Source organism: Trachurus japonicus, chromosome 7 (genome assembly GCF_045865225.1).
Source record: "Trachurus japonicus isolate A0001 chromosome 7, Traja_1.0".
NCBI classification, from domain to species: domain Eukaryota; kingdom Metazoa; phylum Chordata; class Actinopteri; order Carangiformes; family Carangidae; genus Trachurus; species Trachurus japonicus.
Genome location: NC_140913.1, coordinates 20,578,540 through 20,595,134, shown reverse-complemented (window position 1 = coordinate 20,595,134; position 16,595 = coordinate 20,578,540). Strand labels below are relative to the sequence as shown.

Below are 16,595 nucleotides of genomic sequence, written 5' to 3'. Positions count from 1 at the left end.
TTAAAACGTAATAGTCTCCTCATCGCTCCAGAAATCCGCTCTTGTTGTCGCGGCCATTTTGTTAGTATTTCTGTAATGTATCTATGGTGACGGTTACGTCAGTTGGCTATCCTTGTTTCTTTCGGAGTTCTCCAGGCAGCAAAATCGGGATAATCCCGATTTCTGAAATCACAAAACACAAAAACGACCAAAACCGGGATACTGAAGTCCATGTAAACGCAGTCATTGTTGCCATTTCCAGACACTCCTCAGTAAGTCATTAAAGTATCTCTTTGTTCACTCTATCTTTTGTGTCCTTGGTCTGCGTTTGGGTCCTTTGGCTTTTATTCATCATTCCCCGTTTTGACAAATTGTCCTTTTCCAGGTGTCAGCTTTGCATGAAGGGAAAACAGGTATTTGGATAAGTCAGGTCTCCCATTTGGATCATATCATACTTTGTCAGTGCAGGAGCAGTCTGCTGTTGAAATGTGCTTACCTTAAGTATATGTTCATTGAATGTGGTTACAGATTTCCTTCTTTCATCTCTTATTTTTATTATTTTTTATCTCAGTTCACATCAGCATTCGTATTGTCATGATATTTATGTATCATGCAATTAAAGATATAAATGTGATTACTAAAATATACATAAATTAAAGAGACATGGCTCCTTCACACTTGAGGAAAGTGAATTTTCAGAGGTGGTGGTTCTGCCCCCTCGTGGACACATACATTCCTACAGTATCATGTTGATTTTACTCCCTGTATCATTCCAATATATATTTTTTTCCTTCCATTAGTCTTTAGGTTTATGGTCAGCTGTCATCCAGTGTCATCTGCTGCTTCTTTTTTTTATCTTCTGGGTTTAACCCTCAGTTTTTACCCCCTTGGAGGACAAGCAGGGGTCCTGAGCAGGCTGCTCGACTCTAACGTGTGTTGTACTGTTTAGATCTTCAAACCATCCCGCTCCACTGCAGCGAGGTGTACCGCACTCCTCCACCCGGCTCCGGCGAGCAGAGCAGGACTGTCTTCTTCACGTTGGATCCCAGACGAGCCACGGAGAGGAGGTCTAGGACTGAGACTCCCTCGTGTAAGGACAGACAAACAGCAATGAAGTGTGCATGGAAACGAAGAGGGTCACCTGCAGAGGGAGGGAGAGACAGTTAAGAGTCCAGTCCGCCTAATCTGAACCCTGACCACCTGTGGACCTGTTGGTCAGTACGCAAACACACACTGAGATAAATAAAAGTAAATGGACTGAATTCATATAGAACTTTTCTAGTCTTAATGACCAGTCAAAGCTCTTTATGCTACAGGTCACACACACATTCATACAGCTCCTTCTGTGTACCAAAGACGGTTTATAAACCAAGACCTTCCATGACGAGTCAGCTTCCTGTATGCATGTCACGTGGGCTTCTGCACGGCCACGCCCCTTTAGGGAGACCAGAGGCAGCATAGAATGTATTGACTCCAATGGGACAATTTAACGTGAACACCAATTATGGTCGAGTCTTTCTCCCCACAGTCACTGAAGTAAATTTTGGACTCATTTTTCAAAAGCCACATCTCTTCTGAACAGTTTGACACGAAAATGGCAATTTTCAGACGGACACATCAGGAGAAAATCCACTTTGTTCAAGACCTGTCTCTGTCTCTACGACACACTCTCGCGAGATTTGGCACAGATCTCCTAGGCAACGTCAAACAAATGGCCGCAAACTTTCGTGAAAATGATTTAAATTATTTTTGTCATGCTAAATATTACTGTTAGTAGTGTAAATATTTAATGTTATCATAAGAAAATATAAATATCTCACTTTCATCTACCTACAAATTGTATAAATCCACACACACGATCACAGACGAGGTGGGGTGACGGTTGGCCACGCCCATTTAGAGAGACAGGAAGTGTATACCATTTCTATCATTGGAGCAGCCTCTCATGGAGTATCTTTCCATATATTGAATATCTTTGTATGTACACAACACATTTCTCTCGTACACCGATGGCAATTTGTCTCATGAGGGACTTTTACATCGTGTGTAAAACTGATACAATGTACGACACCGATACAATACACTCACAGCTGATCAGCGTCAGTAACAAGACGTGAGTGTATAAAACATCTGAGAGGGACCAGACTGACCTGGATACACAAGGAAGTCTCCTCCAAACTTCCCTGCTGAGGTGAGGTAGAAGCCCCTCCCCCTCAGGTCTCTGAACACCTGGTACCTAGCGTCATTACGCGGGTCGTCCTGCGCTCTGATTGGCCAGCCAGCCTGCAGGAAGGCCCGGTCCTCGGGGCAGTAGGTCAGCCCCGCCCTCACTGTGCTCAGCTGGATGGCGAGCGCCGACTGTGGGAAGGAAAAGCTGCGGTCCAGGGCCTCCAGGCGGCTGCGCAAGGCCTCGCCTGAGGGTTCGAGTCCAGCATCTGAACCTGAGGAGACCAGAACCAGACTCAGGCCTTGTCCACACGAGCCCGGGTATTTTTGAAACCGGAGTTTTGCTTCGCGTCCACACCAGTGGTGTAATAAAAACACTCCGTACACACGCAACCGTGAAATCCGCTACCAAGTGACGCAATGCACGTGTGGAAGGCTGTTTTAACCAATCAAAATACAGTGGAAACCGCTTGGATCAAAAGGCTTGGGACGGAATCATTTCTATACAAATGCTGTTTAAATAATTCGTTATCAAGAAATCCGCTTATAGTGTTCATTTTTGGTCATTTTATGGATGTAAACATGCGCAAAAACCATTTCAAAACTACGTGTTATTATAGCTTTATTTCACAGACTCCAAGTCCAACAATTAAATATTAATTAATTTAATAAAAATGTGTAGCCTATTTATTTTATTTTCGGCGGTGTCCCTTTGACGTGCACTGCTGCAGCAGCCTGCACATGTTGCTGCGCTGTGTCTTGACTCTTGTGCTGTGTGTTGTTGTGTGCTGTGTTGTTGTGCTGTGTGCATCACCTGGCTGCTGAGCCACATGACTGTCTGTCGGTGCGGCGCAACTCTGGCTGTTGTGTTGTCTGTCAAAACATGGATGAATGAAACATATCCACTTTATATCGACCGCGGACGTCACGGATACATTTTCGGCTTTTGGCTCGTTCCTCATCTCCGCATAGGCTCTTTTTAGTGTAGTGAACATGACAGCAGCGCGACCCCCCCTCCCGTCGTACCCGGGACATAGGCTATTGCCTGTTCATTCATGAAAATCATCCCGAAAAACTCTCAATCAAACAAGGTGGGGAATAAGAAACTGCAGCGCTACTGTAGTAGTTCTGTAATTTTAAAAACAGCTGATCTGTAGCGTCACTTGTTACTGTAAATGATGCTGTGTGGAAAACCAGCTGTGGTCTGTGATTGAGGGTGAGTTTGGAGCTGACAAGAGGATCGCCCTGACGACCGTTTCGTTATATTTTTCTCATCGAAAAACTATACAAATAGCCTAGCATTTAGATGATGTAAAAAAATAAAAAATAAAAATAAAAAGTGATAAAAATCCACTTTGTCACCTCCATTTTTGCGAGCTCACCTGCAAACCGCTGCAAACAACCTCTGCGGGCTGGCAGTGTTTACATCAGCACGTGTGCAGCTATGACGTAAACGAGTAAAACAATCACGGTTGCAGTGTCCACACGCACCCGGTGAAACCAACCCCGGCCGAAAACCCCACCCTGGACTCCGGTTTCAAAAAACCACGGTTTCAGGGTTCCAAAAGCACGGTTGCATGTGGACAGGACATACAACCGGGAACATATGTTCACGGTTTCAAAAATACCCGGGCTCGTGTGGACTAGGCATCAGACTGCAGGTACAGGCCATTGATCTGCATCAGGTGACTGGCTGTCATGGTAACACTCTCACCTGTGTGAGATGAGTTCATGGCTCGCAGCAGCGCCGACTTCCTGTCCTCCAGAGCGAGGACACTCTGTTCCTCATAACTTCTCTGCTGCTTGTCCTTGTACTGCTCCACCCACTGACAGAGCTCCACCCCCTCTCCATCCTGCTGGAGCCAACAACCAATCAAACAAACCCTCCGATATCCGCAACAATCTTTTTTTTGTTTGTTTCGTTTGATGCAGGCACAAAAAGGTGAGAGACAATAGGATTAAAACTGAACTATTAGGTCAAAACACGACAGACAAGTAAACACAGGTCACCTGCAGGTTAAAGGAATAGTTCAACATTTTGGCAAATTTGCCCATTGCCATAATCTCTATAGTGTTAGGAGTAGGTTCGTTACCTTTAATTGTCAGTGCAAGCTATTTTTAGAACGGCGGAGCAGAGCCGCGAGCTGCTCAGAGCTACGCTACGGAGAATAATGTGATTTCTTGGTTTCCCTCATCAAATTCATCAAATACACAATCCAACAACTCCAAAACGCTCTGGTGGACAAGTTGTGACCTGCACATTCACCACGCTATGAGATAATAACGGAACGTTACGAGACCAAGTTGTTTTAGAGGTCAATTCATGCGAAACTGCTGATGCGCGTTGCCTTCAGGGGTAGTTTTTCAGCAAGCAGACTCTGCATTTGCCTCGAAAACAACTCTGTCTCATAACGTTCTGTTATTATCTCATAGCGTGGTGAATGTGCAGGTCACAACTTGTCCACCAGAGCGTTTTGGAGTTGTTTGATTGTGTATTTGATGAGGGAAACCAAGAAATCCCATTAGCATCTGTAGCGTAGCTCTGAGCAGCTCGTGGCTCTGCTCTGCCGTTCTAAAAATAGCTTGCACCGACAATAAAAGGTAACAAACCTCCGGCTATGACTATAGGGATTATGGCCATGGGCCAATTTGCCAAAATGTTGAACTATCCCTTTAACTGACCTGGTTTCCAGCAGGTAAGGTGGCAGCAGCCTGGTTTTCACTCAGCAGTCTCTCCTCCTCTGGCAGCAGGAGCAGTGGTCGTCCCAGCCGTCCATTCTGACGGGGGGTCCGGGGCAGAGAGCCCAGCAGCGCCCCCACCAGACCCTCAGATCTGACCGTCTTCAGGTCCTGCACCCTCCACAGCAGAGGGGAGGAGTCACACAGACCGAGACCCACAACATGAGGCAGGGACGAGTCCCCCTCCTCCTCCTCCTCCTCCTCCTCACAGGCCGAGGGCTCCGCTCTGCAAAGGGGCTCCTCCATCAGCAGAACCTGTGGAGGACAGAGAGCAGCAGTGAAAACAAGACACAGACCATAATCAATGTTAGTGTTTAATCAAATCTAGGTCAAGTCTCAGAATATGAAACAATCAGAGCTCAGAGGTGGTGATGAGACTGTACCTCCAGTGAACAATTACTATTCTCACTCTACCTCCAATAATCATTTACATTCATTTGTATTTCAAACACAACAACCATACATTATAATTAAGGCTGTTAAAGTAAACGCAATAATAGCGCATTCACACAATTTCCTTTTCACTTCACAGGATCAACGCTCACTGTGTTACACTGGCAGTTTAGTCTGACCCATGGTTTGAGTGAAATCTGTGACCTGTCAGATTGTGTGACCAAAGAGGCTGTTGCACATGTTCAGCACTTGTTGGAGGACAGTGACCAGCAGAGGAGCGTGCACGTACACAGTTTAAACTCAGGTCATGTGGGTATTGATGAAAACTGAGCTGAGCCCTGGTTCAGTCAGTCTGCTATGATGTGACTGTGTTGTGGAATAAGCTTCTCTTCTGTGTTTCACAGCAGAACCGACTCTGTGCAGACAGTTTCCGCTCAGATGGAGCCATCATGTAATAATTGTACAGTAGTTTTCATGTCAAATGCAGTGAGGCATTTGAGGGTTTTTGGAAATTATGTCATTATTTTTGGTTCATGTGGGATAAAGTTACATTTGGGCATAAGGCAAAAATATTTTGTCAATACACTTTTAACATTATACACAATCATTCAAAATTCACCTGGAACAAATGAAATATTTGTATCGCAAGCAACACAAAGAGAGCACCAGACAAAGAGACAGGAGGGAAAAAAGAGAAAGTCAGTCAGCACAAAGAGAGAGAGAGTGGTGCAGAGATTTTGACCTGATAAAAAGACAGACACCAGCACTTGCCTGGACATCGTAAGCTTCTAACTAAGCCCATGTATAAATTCATGCCACTAGCAGAGAAGAGAGTATTTTACTCTGATCGAGGAACAGCTTCATGGTTTTGCTGATGTGCAGTTGGAAAAGCATCGAGGTTCAAGCTGAGTGTAAAGTTTCAGATGTAAACATCTCGTTCAACATCATCAGTGATGTCAGATTATCTTCAGTCTATAAACACTTATTCAGTCTAGTTTTAAATGTTGAAGTGTTTTCAGCTGCTCTACAGTCGCCCTCACTCATCACATCATCTAACAGTGTGACAGGACTGTTCATCACAACAAGACAGCCAGCTGAGTCTGTGTCTGAAGCTTCACACGTGTAACGTAACTTACTACTATGTTTCAGTGCATGGGAGCTGAGCTGACCGACAGTAACACAGACAGGTTGAAATAAAAATACTGCTCATTGTTAACTCGTCAACACAACTACACAACTACCGTGCTCAGTCACCGCTCAGTCTGTAACTAGCCGGTCAGTGAGTTAGTTTAACCGGGTAAACCAGACGAGTCAGTCGGCTTCAGATGTTAGCTTACCTCGCTGTGAGCACGCGCCGTCTCCTCTCACCACGACATGCCGTAAAGTTGCGCGGCTGTAGTTTTATCCTGATGACTGACACACACTACAGACTACACACGGTGAAAACTCGACTACATCACTTATTATTAGTACATTAAAAACAAACAAACGAACACAGCCGTCTGTGATGAAACGCTCTGCTGTGTCGGTGTCCGCCGGGTCAGTTTGATGTGCACACCGTCACTACACGGATGGGCGGGGCTTCAAGAACCAGATGACCCACCCGCCCTTTTCACTAAACGGCGTCAGATGATTGGAGGAGACTGAATCATTAAAAGCACGGTTTGAAAAAACAACAATTTAGTATTAACCTTTTGTTACTAAACCCCCTTACTGCATGTTTGACTATGATCCTTCCCTCATATGTTGACTGGCTGGAAGTCACTGACTATCTCTTTGTTATTTTCCAAAGGAGCCTGTACTTGTTGCTCTGTCTATCCACTGAAGACTTGTCATTGTCAGACCCCTGTTCTCCTTGTCCTGTCTGTTCCTGACAGTAGCTGTGTGTCACCCCTGTATTTCTGGATGTGATAAGACTCAGAGTTGTATTTAAAGTGTGCTGTAAACAGAGTGAACAGGCCCAGTCCCCTGTAGAGTCCCAGAGCTGCTCGTCATCAGTCATCACTGTGCCTGGGACACAGTTGTCTTGTCGGGTAATCACACCAGTAAATAATATATTTTGTTTCTTCATCATCCTCATTTTTATTGCCTTTTTTTCTTTTATTCTATACATTCATACTGTATTCACATTTCACCATTTTATTTCATAAGCTGTCATTGTTTCCTATATTTTTTATGTGTTTTAAAAATTAAAAATGTTTTGAACAATAAAAAAGTAACTTAGCTGTCAATTGTGACCAGATGAGAGGCTTTAATTCTGAAAGGAACACTGTCAAAGGCTTCAGCATCTGTACAGATGTTGCACAGCAACAGGGTGCAATTACCTACTATCTCTTTCCCATGTGCGCGCATACACACACACACACACACACACACACTCACACTCACCACACACACGTTATTTGGTGCAAAACTGGCAGCAGAGGGATGAATTCATCTCAGGCAGATGCATCAAACAAATCTATAAGAACTCCATGACCACGGCTCTTTGTTTCAGTGACACACAACTCCTCCTCGTCTGTGTGAGAATGATGGATTGTGGGATTTGGAGTTGTGTTTCCGTGGCTCCTGCCGCTCCCCCTACTGTTGGATTTGCAGCTCCTCCAGCTCCTTCAGCAGCTGCTCCTCCTTCTGAACCTTCTCCAGCTGCAGAAACACAGTCTAGGTCAGTCTCACCTGAACATTTACTTACTATTGATCAGTGATCAGTCGTGTTGTAAAATCAATACACCATTCCGTTGTGTGTGCACACATATCAAGTTTGTTTGCTTTATCTGGGACCTGGGTACAGATTTCGTTCTGTCATGTTTGACATGTGGAATGACAATAAAATACTTTGACTTTGACTTTGAAATCATCCAAAAATCAACTACAAATAGCTACTCTGATGAGTTGCTGCAGTAAAAGTACTATAATCAGTAGCAGAAGATTTTTTTTTTACTTATAAAAGCGTCACCTTCAAAATAAAAGTAAAGTTCTGATTATTTCAAATCAGTTTTCTCTAATGAAACCATCTCAACTGTTAATTGGACTTAAAGGGTAACCGACTGTAACAGGGTGTGAGAGGACAGAGATCAGACGACAGACAGAGAAACTGTCTCACCTGGTTCTTCTGTAGGACTTTTCCCGTCGCCTGCTGCTCCTTCAGCTCCTCAATGGCTTTAAGTTTCTAAAACACAGAAACATAGAGACACACTGATGGTGTATACAAGCCCTGAGCCCACACACACAGCAGAGTCAAACCTCACTAACAGCCAATCCCCTCTCTGCTTCTCATCATGTGACTCTGAGTCTGTCTTCACCTTCTTTAAATTCTTGATCTTCTTGTCTGTCTCCAGGTCACCGCTGCTGGGCTCTGGTTGGCTGTTGGTGACGGGGGCGACGTCGGTCACAGGTTCAGGTTCAGACTTTGACTCCTGCAGAACCAAACAGAACCAGAGATCAACACAGTAGAGGAGTCACAACCTGGACTCACAGATACAGTTGATCTTTATGGGCAAAAAAATACAACATGAATTCAAATCAATACTGGTTATGAACTGCACAGTTTGAAGGTTACGTGACCTTCAAACATTATGTGACATCGAGCGGCGTGGCTCAGATTACAGGTTAAAGAGGTGGGGCTGTGACATCATCGTTTCACAAAAGATGCATTTTGGTTGTCGACACGAAAGCGCTGGAGCGGCGTTTTGAGATTTATTCGCTCTGGGACCCGTTTCCAAAAAATACAGTTTTAGAGCTCTGAAAACGCTGTTTCCATGTGGACAAAATGCCAAAACCAGAGCTAGGTTTGGCCTAACGCTACAGCGTGTGTGATGTCATTGTGAAACCAGCCACAGGTTGCTGCAGTTTCACACAGAGGTACGTCAGGTACAAACCACTGCCTGAATACAGCTGTGAACACGTGAACGTTACCGACAGCCACAGAACGGGAAACATTAACGAGACCTGCAGAGAGAGGACGGGTGATTCAACCGTTCAACAGGTGAGTGCATCCTGTTTCACCTGTTTCGCTGCCTTCTTAGCCTCTCGTTTCCTCTGGTTCTTCAGAGCTGCTTTAGAAAGACTCTTCTCCCCTGCAGCGCCTGGACGCATGTTCTGTGGCGGCTCCTCCTCATGCTGACGGACGAGAGAGAAACATCACTGGTCGATGTGGTTTTGATATGAGACATCAGAGACAATCATGTTCATTTCTCTTAAAGGGATAGTTCACCCAAAATTGCACTCATTATCTACTCACCCTCATGTCGACTAAAGGCTGGGAGAAGTTTCAGAGTCCTCCGTGGCTTCTCTGAGTTGCAGGCGGTCTTGGCGTAGCAGTGCATGTCCATATAACGGTTGCAAATGGATACCAACTGTCTTCGTAACAAAAAGACACACCAAAACACATCCAAATACCTCCATGCTGCTCGTATGTAATGTCCCTCTTGTATTGAAGCCCCGAAATGCGAAATTGTTCCGAAAAAAATAAAATAAGTCTATATTTCAAGCTTGTTTGTAGCGGAAGCTCCTCTTCCTGGTCCGTCCAAATCTTGCGAGATTTGTGCCGACGTCAGTGCGATTACTGATGCCAGCACAAATCTCGCGAGGTATTTGGATGTTTTTTGGTGTGTCTTTTTGTTATGAAGAAAAGTGGTATCCATTTGCAACCGTTACATGGACACGCACTGCTACGCCGAGACCCCCTGTGACTCAGAGAAGCCACGGAGGACTCTGAAACTTCTCCCAGCCCTTAGTCGACATGAGGGTGAGTAGATAATGAGTGCAATTTGAATTTTGGGTGAACTATCCCTTTAACCTGTGATGTAAGTCATCAAATGAAACCCCGTGAACCAGTTTAGAGTTCCTTCCTCACCAGTTTGGAACTGGCAGTGGCCGGCAGGTGTCTGAGTGCGGGGGGGCGGTAGGCCTGTGTGGGCGCAGCCTGCGTGGTCCCCAGCTCGCTGGCTGCTGCTGCCTGGTACTTGATGGGTCGCTCGGGGAAGCTGCCGTCGGGGAACGGCTGCCAGCGAACCTCCCACAGCTCCGAGCCGGCGGCCACGTCCCATTTGTGCAACACTGGGCCGGTGTAGTGCCAGATCTTATAGCCGTTACTGACGCGCAGCCGGGGGGAACAGGTCGCTGTGATGACGTGCTCGCCGTCAGGAGACCAGGAAAAATGTGTGGCGTCTGGAGCCTCAGGTTTGGACACCTGAGAGGACAGAGAGACGTTAGACTGGCTTCAGCAGCGAGGAGTCAGCTGGTCTGAACAGCACTGAGGTTTGAACCACAACACAATGAATATGAAAGTGTGTCTTGACTTAAAGGTCCAGTGTGTAAAATGGGGGGGGGGACCGTGATATCTAGCGTTCAGATTGTAGATTGTAGCGCTCACCCCTCCTGTCGGCAAAATGACAGTGGCCTCCGAGGACAAAAAGACTTGTGCGTTAATGATCCATTCACAAACTTTCAGGTTTATAACTCAAAAACTTCTCACTATTCTCTACTGACTACTAATACTAACTCACTCTCTCCACTGTTTCCTACTCCTTCTTTCCTTCCGCGTTCTTCTTTTATTGCTTTATTTATGCACGCAAAACGCACTCTCTGTCTGGCTGGATTTTCTGTTCGGGCTGCCGTACAAACATGGCGGCACAAGATGGCGACACTCTCTAAAGCAAGACCCTTGCTACAGTATATGTAGATATAAAAGAAGAATTATAAGGCTACGAAAACTAAACAAATTTCTTTATAGCGATTATACACAAATATATTTATGGGAAGTATATTCAGATTTGCCAATAACCCTTGCTAACTATTACACACTGGACCTTTGAGGGCTCTGAAATATCAGCAGCAGCTCCTGCTGTTTACAGCTCAACACCGGATCATCACCTCTTCCTCCTCACCTGTTTATATTTCTTCACATCCCAGATCTCCATCTTCCCCCGCAGGTTTCCAAAGCCAGCCAGGACCAGTATGTGTCCCTGAGGACTGGAGACAGGCAGACTGGTCAATGTCTGACAGGAGGTCTGAGCTACTGACACAACAATCTGTGAAGAAGCTCAGTGACCCTGCTGAAAGCTCAGGTAACATCAACGTGGCATCAGAAGCAACAACAAGGCCTCACCTGTAGTAGGCAGCGTTTCTCGGTCCGGTTCCAAAATCGAACACAGGGTCACATTTGAGGTTGAAGACGGTGGCTTTGGCGGGCATGAAGCCGTAGACCACACAGAACTCTGCAGAGTTTGGACTCCAGGCGACGTCATAGATCGGACCGTTCTTCGCTGAAAAGACACACAAAGAGGATTTCGTCCTGAGTTCATGCAAAGACCGGTTCCGTTCATCAGATTCTCTGATGTGGACATGATATTGTTGTAGACCTGCAGCTACAGGAAGAAGTATCCATCCCCTGAGCCCAGAACAAAAACTGTGGGAGCAGAAGAACAGGAAGTGGTCTGTCCAGTTCAGTACTCACCGAGCTGAACCATGGCCGTCTCTCCATTCACACCCAGGTAATGCAGCGTCTGCTCTCCGTAATATGAAGCTCCGGTCTTGTCCACCTCGGTGCTCGCCGTCACCAGAACTGCTGAGGCTGAAACACAACAGAGGGAACAGAGACAGAGGTCAAGGTCTCGGACTTCCTGGACCCTGGACATGAGGTTTCTCTGAACTCCCTCCACCTTTCTTGTTCCACTGCATGGTGACCCTGTCGGCCTTGAAGAAGCTCTTGTTGGCGAGCGCTGCAGTCGGCCCCCCCAGCGCTGGGTACTGGTACAAACGCACAAATGAGGGGGCTCCTTTACTGCCCGGGACATAGACCACTACCTGGAGGAGGGGACGAACGGGACAGAGACATGATGAGGGGACGGGTCCGGGTTGGACAGGGTGTGTTGTTCAGAGGCTGTGGGTCCTCACCTTGCTGGGCTGTCCTCCGGGGGACAACACAAAGTCTGAGACCTTCTGCATGTGAAGCTTGTTGGCGATGGAGTCTGAAACATAAAGGCTCTGGTTTAACACGGAGACAGTGTGAACATCAGGTCCTGACCTATGTAGGGCGGCTGCGTTTCCTACGGGACTTCCCTGACCACTGTCAGCTAGAGACCGTCCTATCAGGCTTTCATAATTATGTGAGAAGCGACAGGAACAACAGAATACCTGACAAATGCCGCATACTTTCAGCCCCCCCACTCGAATTCGGACCATAATTAAATACATCTTTAATCATGCTGATTTTCTACAGCGCCATTCTTGAAAGCATCATCAGATATGGGATTACTGCTTGGTTTGGTTAATCTTACAATCCATCTGAAGAAGGAGCTGACCAGCCTGTACAAAACAGCATCAAGATAATTGTATGAGTCTGAGAGTTTTTACAACAACGCAGTAGTGAAACAAGCTCCTTCAGCTCATTTCATCTCCTGTCCCCAGAATACGAACTTCTCTCATCAGGGAGAAGATTTAAATACCAAAATGTAAATCAAACCGCTTTAAGTTATAATTCTGTCCAACCTGCTGAACACTGATAAACTCTGGTGCAATAGAGCAATGTGCATTTTACAGTATGTGATGTTGCTGATCTGTGTTGTTTCTGTTTTTCAGGATAATGTTTTTATTATTACTTTGTGATAATGTCTATCTAACACTATGAAGCAATGGACTGTAGCTCTGTGCCCACACATTTCCACTTGAGGGGCAATAAAGTTCACTTGACTTGACAGAAAGATCAATGTTTGCAGTGTTAACTACATATTTACTACATCCCACGTGGCACAAGTGGCTACACATTGGGTGTAACTGATATTTGACCCACCGCTAAGTGTGTGTGTTTGTGTGTGTCGGACCTGAGTCTCAGTCAGACGTGGTTTCTTACTGAAGTCGTTGTTCTCGTAGAAATGCAGCTCGTTGTTGACGCTCCTCACAGCGATCTTCTCATCATCAGACCAGCTGGGACACCTGCACACACACACACCTTCAGTCCACACAAAGCATCATCACCTATCACATGTGCTCATGAAGGAGAGGACATGTGCAGGAGTTAAAGGGACAACGAGGAGTTTCTATTTGGTTATAAAAAAAGTCTCATATTAATGTGGATGAATCCACGCTACCCACACTTGTTAATGGCTCCATTTTCGATAAATATATTGTTTTGTCTCTATCGTTATTTTGTTATTTTAATTAATGGTGGAAATGCTGGGCGAGCCGACCAGCGTTTCCTTACTTTCAGTTTCGCGGACGCTGCCCGGCGGGTCATGAGAATAATGCCGCCGAATCGCCGTTTATGGTCGGAACTACGACGGTATGTGATCGTCTTCGAACCTCCGACTTTCATTGTTGATGAATGAAAACATTCTTGGCAAGATGTCCGTCTTGCGCCGGTCCAAGAATTTCACCGTGCTCGGAGGCTCATGGTAAATGTAGTAGGAGAACACTTTGCTTTCCAAAACTCCTCGTTGTCCCTTTAAGACAAATTCTTAAATCATATGATAGTGGATGCTTCCCAATAGAAACTACTTCAAATTCATTTTAAAAGAGTGACAGCCAATAAGGAAACTCCAACTGGGACATCAACTAATTAACACTCCGTAAAACAGTCTGAGTGTTGCTTATCACAGTGTGTTCACACTGACCAGGAGTCCACCTTCTTCTGATACAGAGCTTTGACCAGCTGACCACTCTGCACATCCCACAGCTGGAGGTTCGCATCACCCTGAGGACTGTCTTGGCTCTCTGCAACAACACACACAAAAACACAAACACATGTCACAGTGATGCTGAGTCATCCTCTTCTCTTACAGTGCTCAGTTCTGCTCTTTGAGTTAATACAATGTCACTTCCTGTCTCATCACAAAAAGCTTAGACTCTGTGCGTGATTGGCTCCTTCATCTGATCGTTATCTGAATTTGATTTTGTCTCGGGTTGTCTCGTGGTCTTACTGCTGTATGGTTGCCATGTGACCAGGATGGTGTTCAGAGGAGAGAACCGCAGCAGAGCCGTCTTAGGGAGGTCAAGGGTCGACACAATGGAGCCATCTGAAGATTTCACCACAGAGACACTGAGAGAGAGAGAGATCAGACAAATAAAACATGGGGTGTGACTCTGCTCTGTAATGCGACACAGATCTGCTATAAGTTTTAAAAACAAATAACAATATTGTTTCTGTCATTTTTATCGAACTGACCCTTCACATTGTGTCAGTTTTACCTCTGTCCGTTGCACCAGCCGAACAGTGTCCCATCTCTGCTGAAGATGACACCCCTGCTGGGCCGGGAGTCCCTGACAACACACACACACACACACACATACACAGTTTAATGAGGATACATGTGCTAATAGATGACTGCACAGAGAGGCTGTATATGAGGTGTTTTACCTGGTGAATGCTGCATGCTCTTCACACTTAGGAGGACCACAGAGCAGAGATGTGCCGTCTGAGCCACGAACTGAAAACATATAAGTTCAGCAATCAGTGAAGTAAATACAGAGACCAACAGCAACAGCTGCAGACTGAAACACATCTGGCTGAACATGGGATGTAATTGTCAGAACATATATTAGACACAAAGTCCTAGAGGTGGAAGTGAACTGTAGGAGATGTAGACCTGTAGCTGACTGCTATCTCCATCCCCATCACCCTCCAAATAACACATCAGAAGATCAAACAGTGTCCCATGTCCACAGTAAAACTAGATATAAATATTCAGATTGTGCTCATGCCTTCTTTCCATAAACTGATCTTTTATTTTTTTATTTATTTTTTATTTAACCTTTATTTAACCAGATAAAAGCCCATTGAGATCAGGATCTCTTTCGCAAGGGTGACCTGGCCAAAAATGGTCAGCAGCACGCGGTACAGCAGCAATACATGTCAACACAGAAAAAAAATCTGCATCAGCCTGAGCTGTAGGCTAATTAATGAAGACTAGACATCATGATGACAGGTCACATGTTTGTTTGTTTTTTTGCAAAGCTTTCAGTGACAATGAGATGGTGACCAAACCTGGTTAAGAAATAGTAGTTTTTTAGGGACATTAACAAGTTGTGGATTTTATTTATAGGCAAATCATGCCAGTCTGTTCATTTAGTCTATAAACAACGAATAGGTTGATGAATATGTTTTTCTATTCTCTGGGTCACAGAGAGATGGATGATGTAGGTCATATATCATTAATAAATCTAGTTGGTGTGTTTTGTTGTCTTATTTCTTTTCAGTTGTACAGAGTAAATCGGGAGATCTGCTTTATAAAAATACTGATTTGAGAACTCTGTGCTGAGAGGCCGACTAGCCTGTCGCATAAAACACACTGAAGACTGAAGAAGATTTACTGTGTGGCTACCTGACTCTTTTAATTTGGTCACTTTTCAAAGAACCATTACTGTGGTGGTTTTAACTGTTAATCCAGATGGTCACTTATTCCCACTGCTCTGTCATAGTCTGTGATGCCACAGTTTGGACGGCATGGTCAAGTTTGGAAAAAATATTTTTTCTGCTTGGTTGTTATTTCTTGTGGATTTTATTCTGCCGAATAAAGCAGCAGGCTATGATGATTTATATTCAGTCTGATTCGTTTTGTTTTAGACTGAATACATTTACTAAAAGCAAATCACATTAAAATTGATTGGATTTTACAATGAGTTTGGTTCAATCTTTAATCAAGTTTTTTTTTTAAACGAGTGAACAAAGTGTGGCGGGCGGTTGAGCGCGTGCTCCGCTCTCTACCTGTGGCTGCAGGTGTTCAGCAGCATGACGGTGTAATTATTTTAAACACAAGTGAACAGAGAGTTAAATTAGGTCTTAAATTACCCACCTGCTAACAGCGGAACGGGGGGCGCCATGTTTGTATACCGGAAAGAGAAAAAACGTGTCCCGGAAATACGTAACCTAACGAGAGGCGGGTCTCTCAGTGCCACATCAGCATACAAGCAGTTATTCATTTAAAACACGTCGCCTAAAAATCACATTTAAGATTAAAATAAACCATCCACACATCAACGATACCGCTCTCCAACACATTAGCACACATACCGCATATTGTTTCCGAAAAAAAGAATAAAAGCCAATTTTTAAAAACGTGTAAAATTTAAAGCTGCGTCAAGTTAACGTAAAGTAACTGAAGACAACACAACTTCCGCTTTCAAAGTAAAATCACTGGTAAGCGTTATAAGGTAAACTAAGGATAACATTAGCTTTTTCTCAATAACTTTGATGACAAAACGTCGTTCCCACGCCTCTTAATGTAGTTCCTCAAACAGCTAATGCATGTGTAATGTGTGATTGCGTGAACTGCGTCAAAGCGACTCGAGATGACCTTTAATTTGAAAGAGCGGACAGGAAG

General features: G+C 44.9%; 2 protein-coding genes across 4 annotated transcripts; both read right to left on the bottom strand.

Moving 5' to 3' along the window:
* Positions 1–822: 822 nt before the first annotated feature.
* tsen34 (TSEN34 tRNA splicing endonuclease subunit) lies at positions 823–6,856 on the bottom strand. Of its 3 annotated transcripts, none has more exons than XM_085782010.1 (5): positions 6,615–6,856; positions 4,828–5,139; positions 3,860–3,998; positions 2,130–2,420; positions 823–1,120 (listed from the first exon to the last, which is right to left on the bottom strand). In XM_085782010.1, exons 2-5 carry the CDS (start codon positions 5,128–5,130, stop codon positions 933–935), a joined length of 921 nt encoding a protein of 306 aa, XP_085638136.1. In that variant the 5' UTR covers positions 5,131–5,139; positions 6,615–6,856; the 3' UTR covers positions 823–932. The 3 variants fall into 3 exon arrangements, with proteins under 3 accessions (XP_085638136.1, XP_085638135.1, XP_085638134.1); XM_085782009.1 differs by having other exon boundaries at positions 3,860–4,001; positions 6,615–6,842; XM_085782008.1 differs by having other exon boundaries at positions 3,860–4,001; positions 6,532–6,633.
* Positions 6,857–7,504: 648 nt separating this feature from the next.
* On the bottom strand, positions 7,505–16,119 carry eif2a (eukaryotic translation initiation factor 2A). The gene is made up of 16 exons (XM_085782014.1): positions 16,068–16,119; positions 14,633–14,702; positions 14,464–14,535; positions 14,196–14,314; positions 13,890–13,989; positions 13,130–13,212; positions 12,175–12,248; positions 11,940–12,084; positions 11,735–11,851; positions 11,387–11,543; positions 11,166–11,250; positions 10,133–10,468; positions 9,283–9,396; positions 8,580–8,693; positions 8,381–8,446; positions 7,505–7,923 (listed from the first exon to the last, which is right to left on the bottom strand). Exons 1-16 carry the CDS (start codon positions 16,093–16,095, stop codon positions 7,858–7,860), a joined length of 1,746 nt encoding a protein of 581 aa, XP_085638140.1. The 5' UTR covers positions 16,096–16,119; the 3' UTR covers positions 7,505–7,857.
* Between the last annotated feature and the right edge of the window lie 476 nt (positions 16,120–16,595).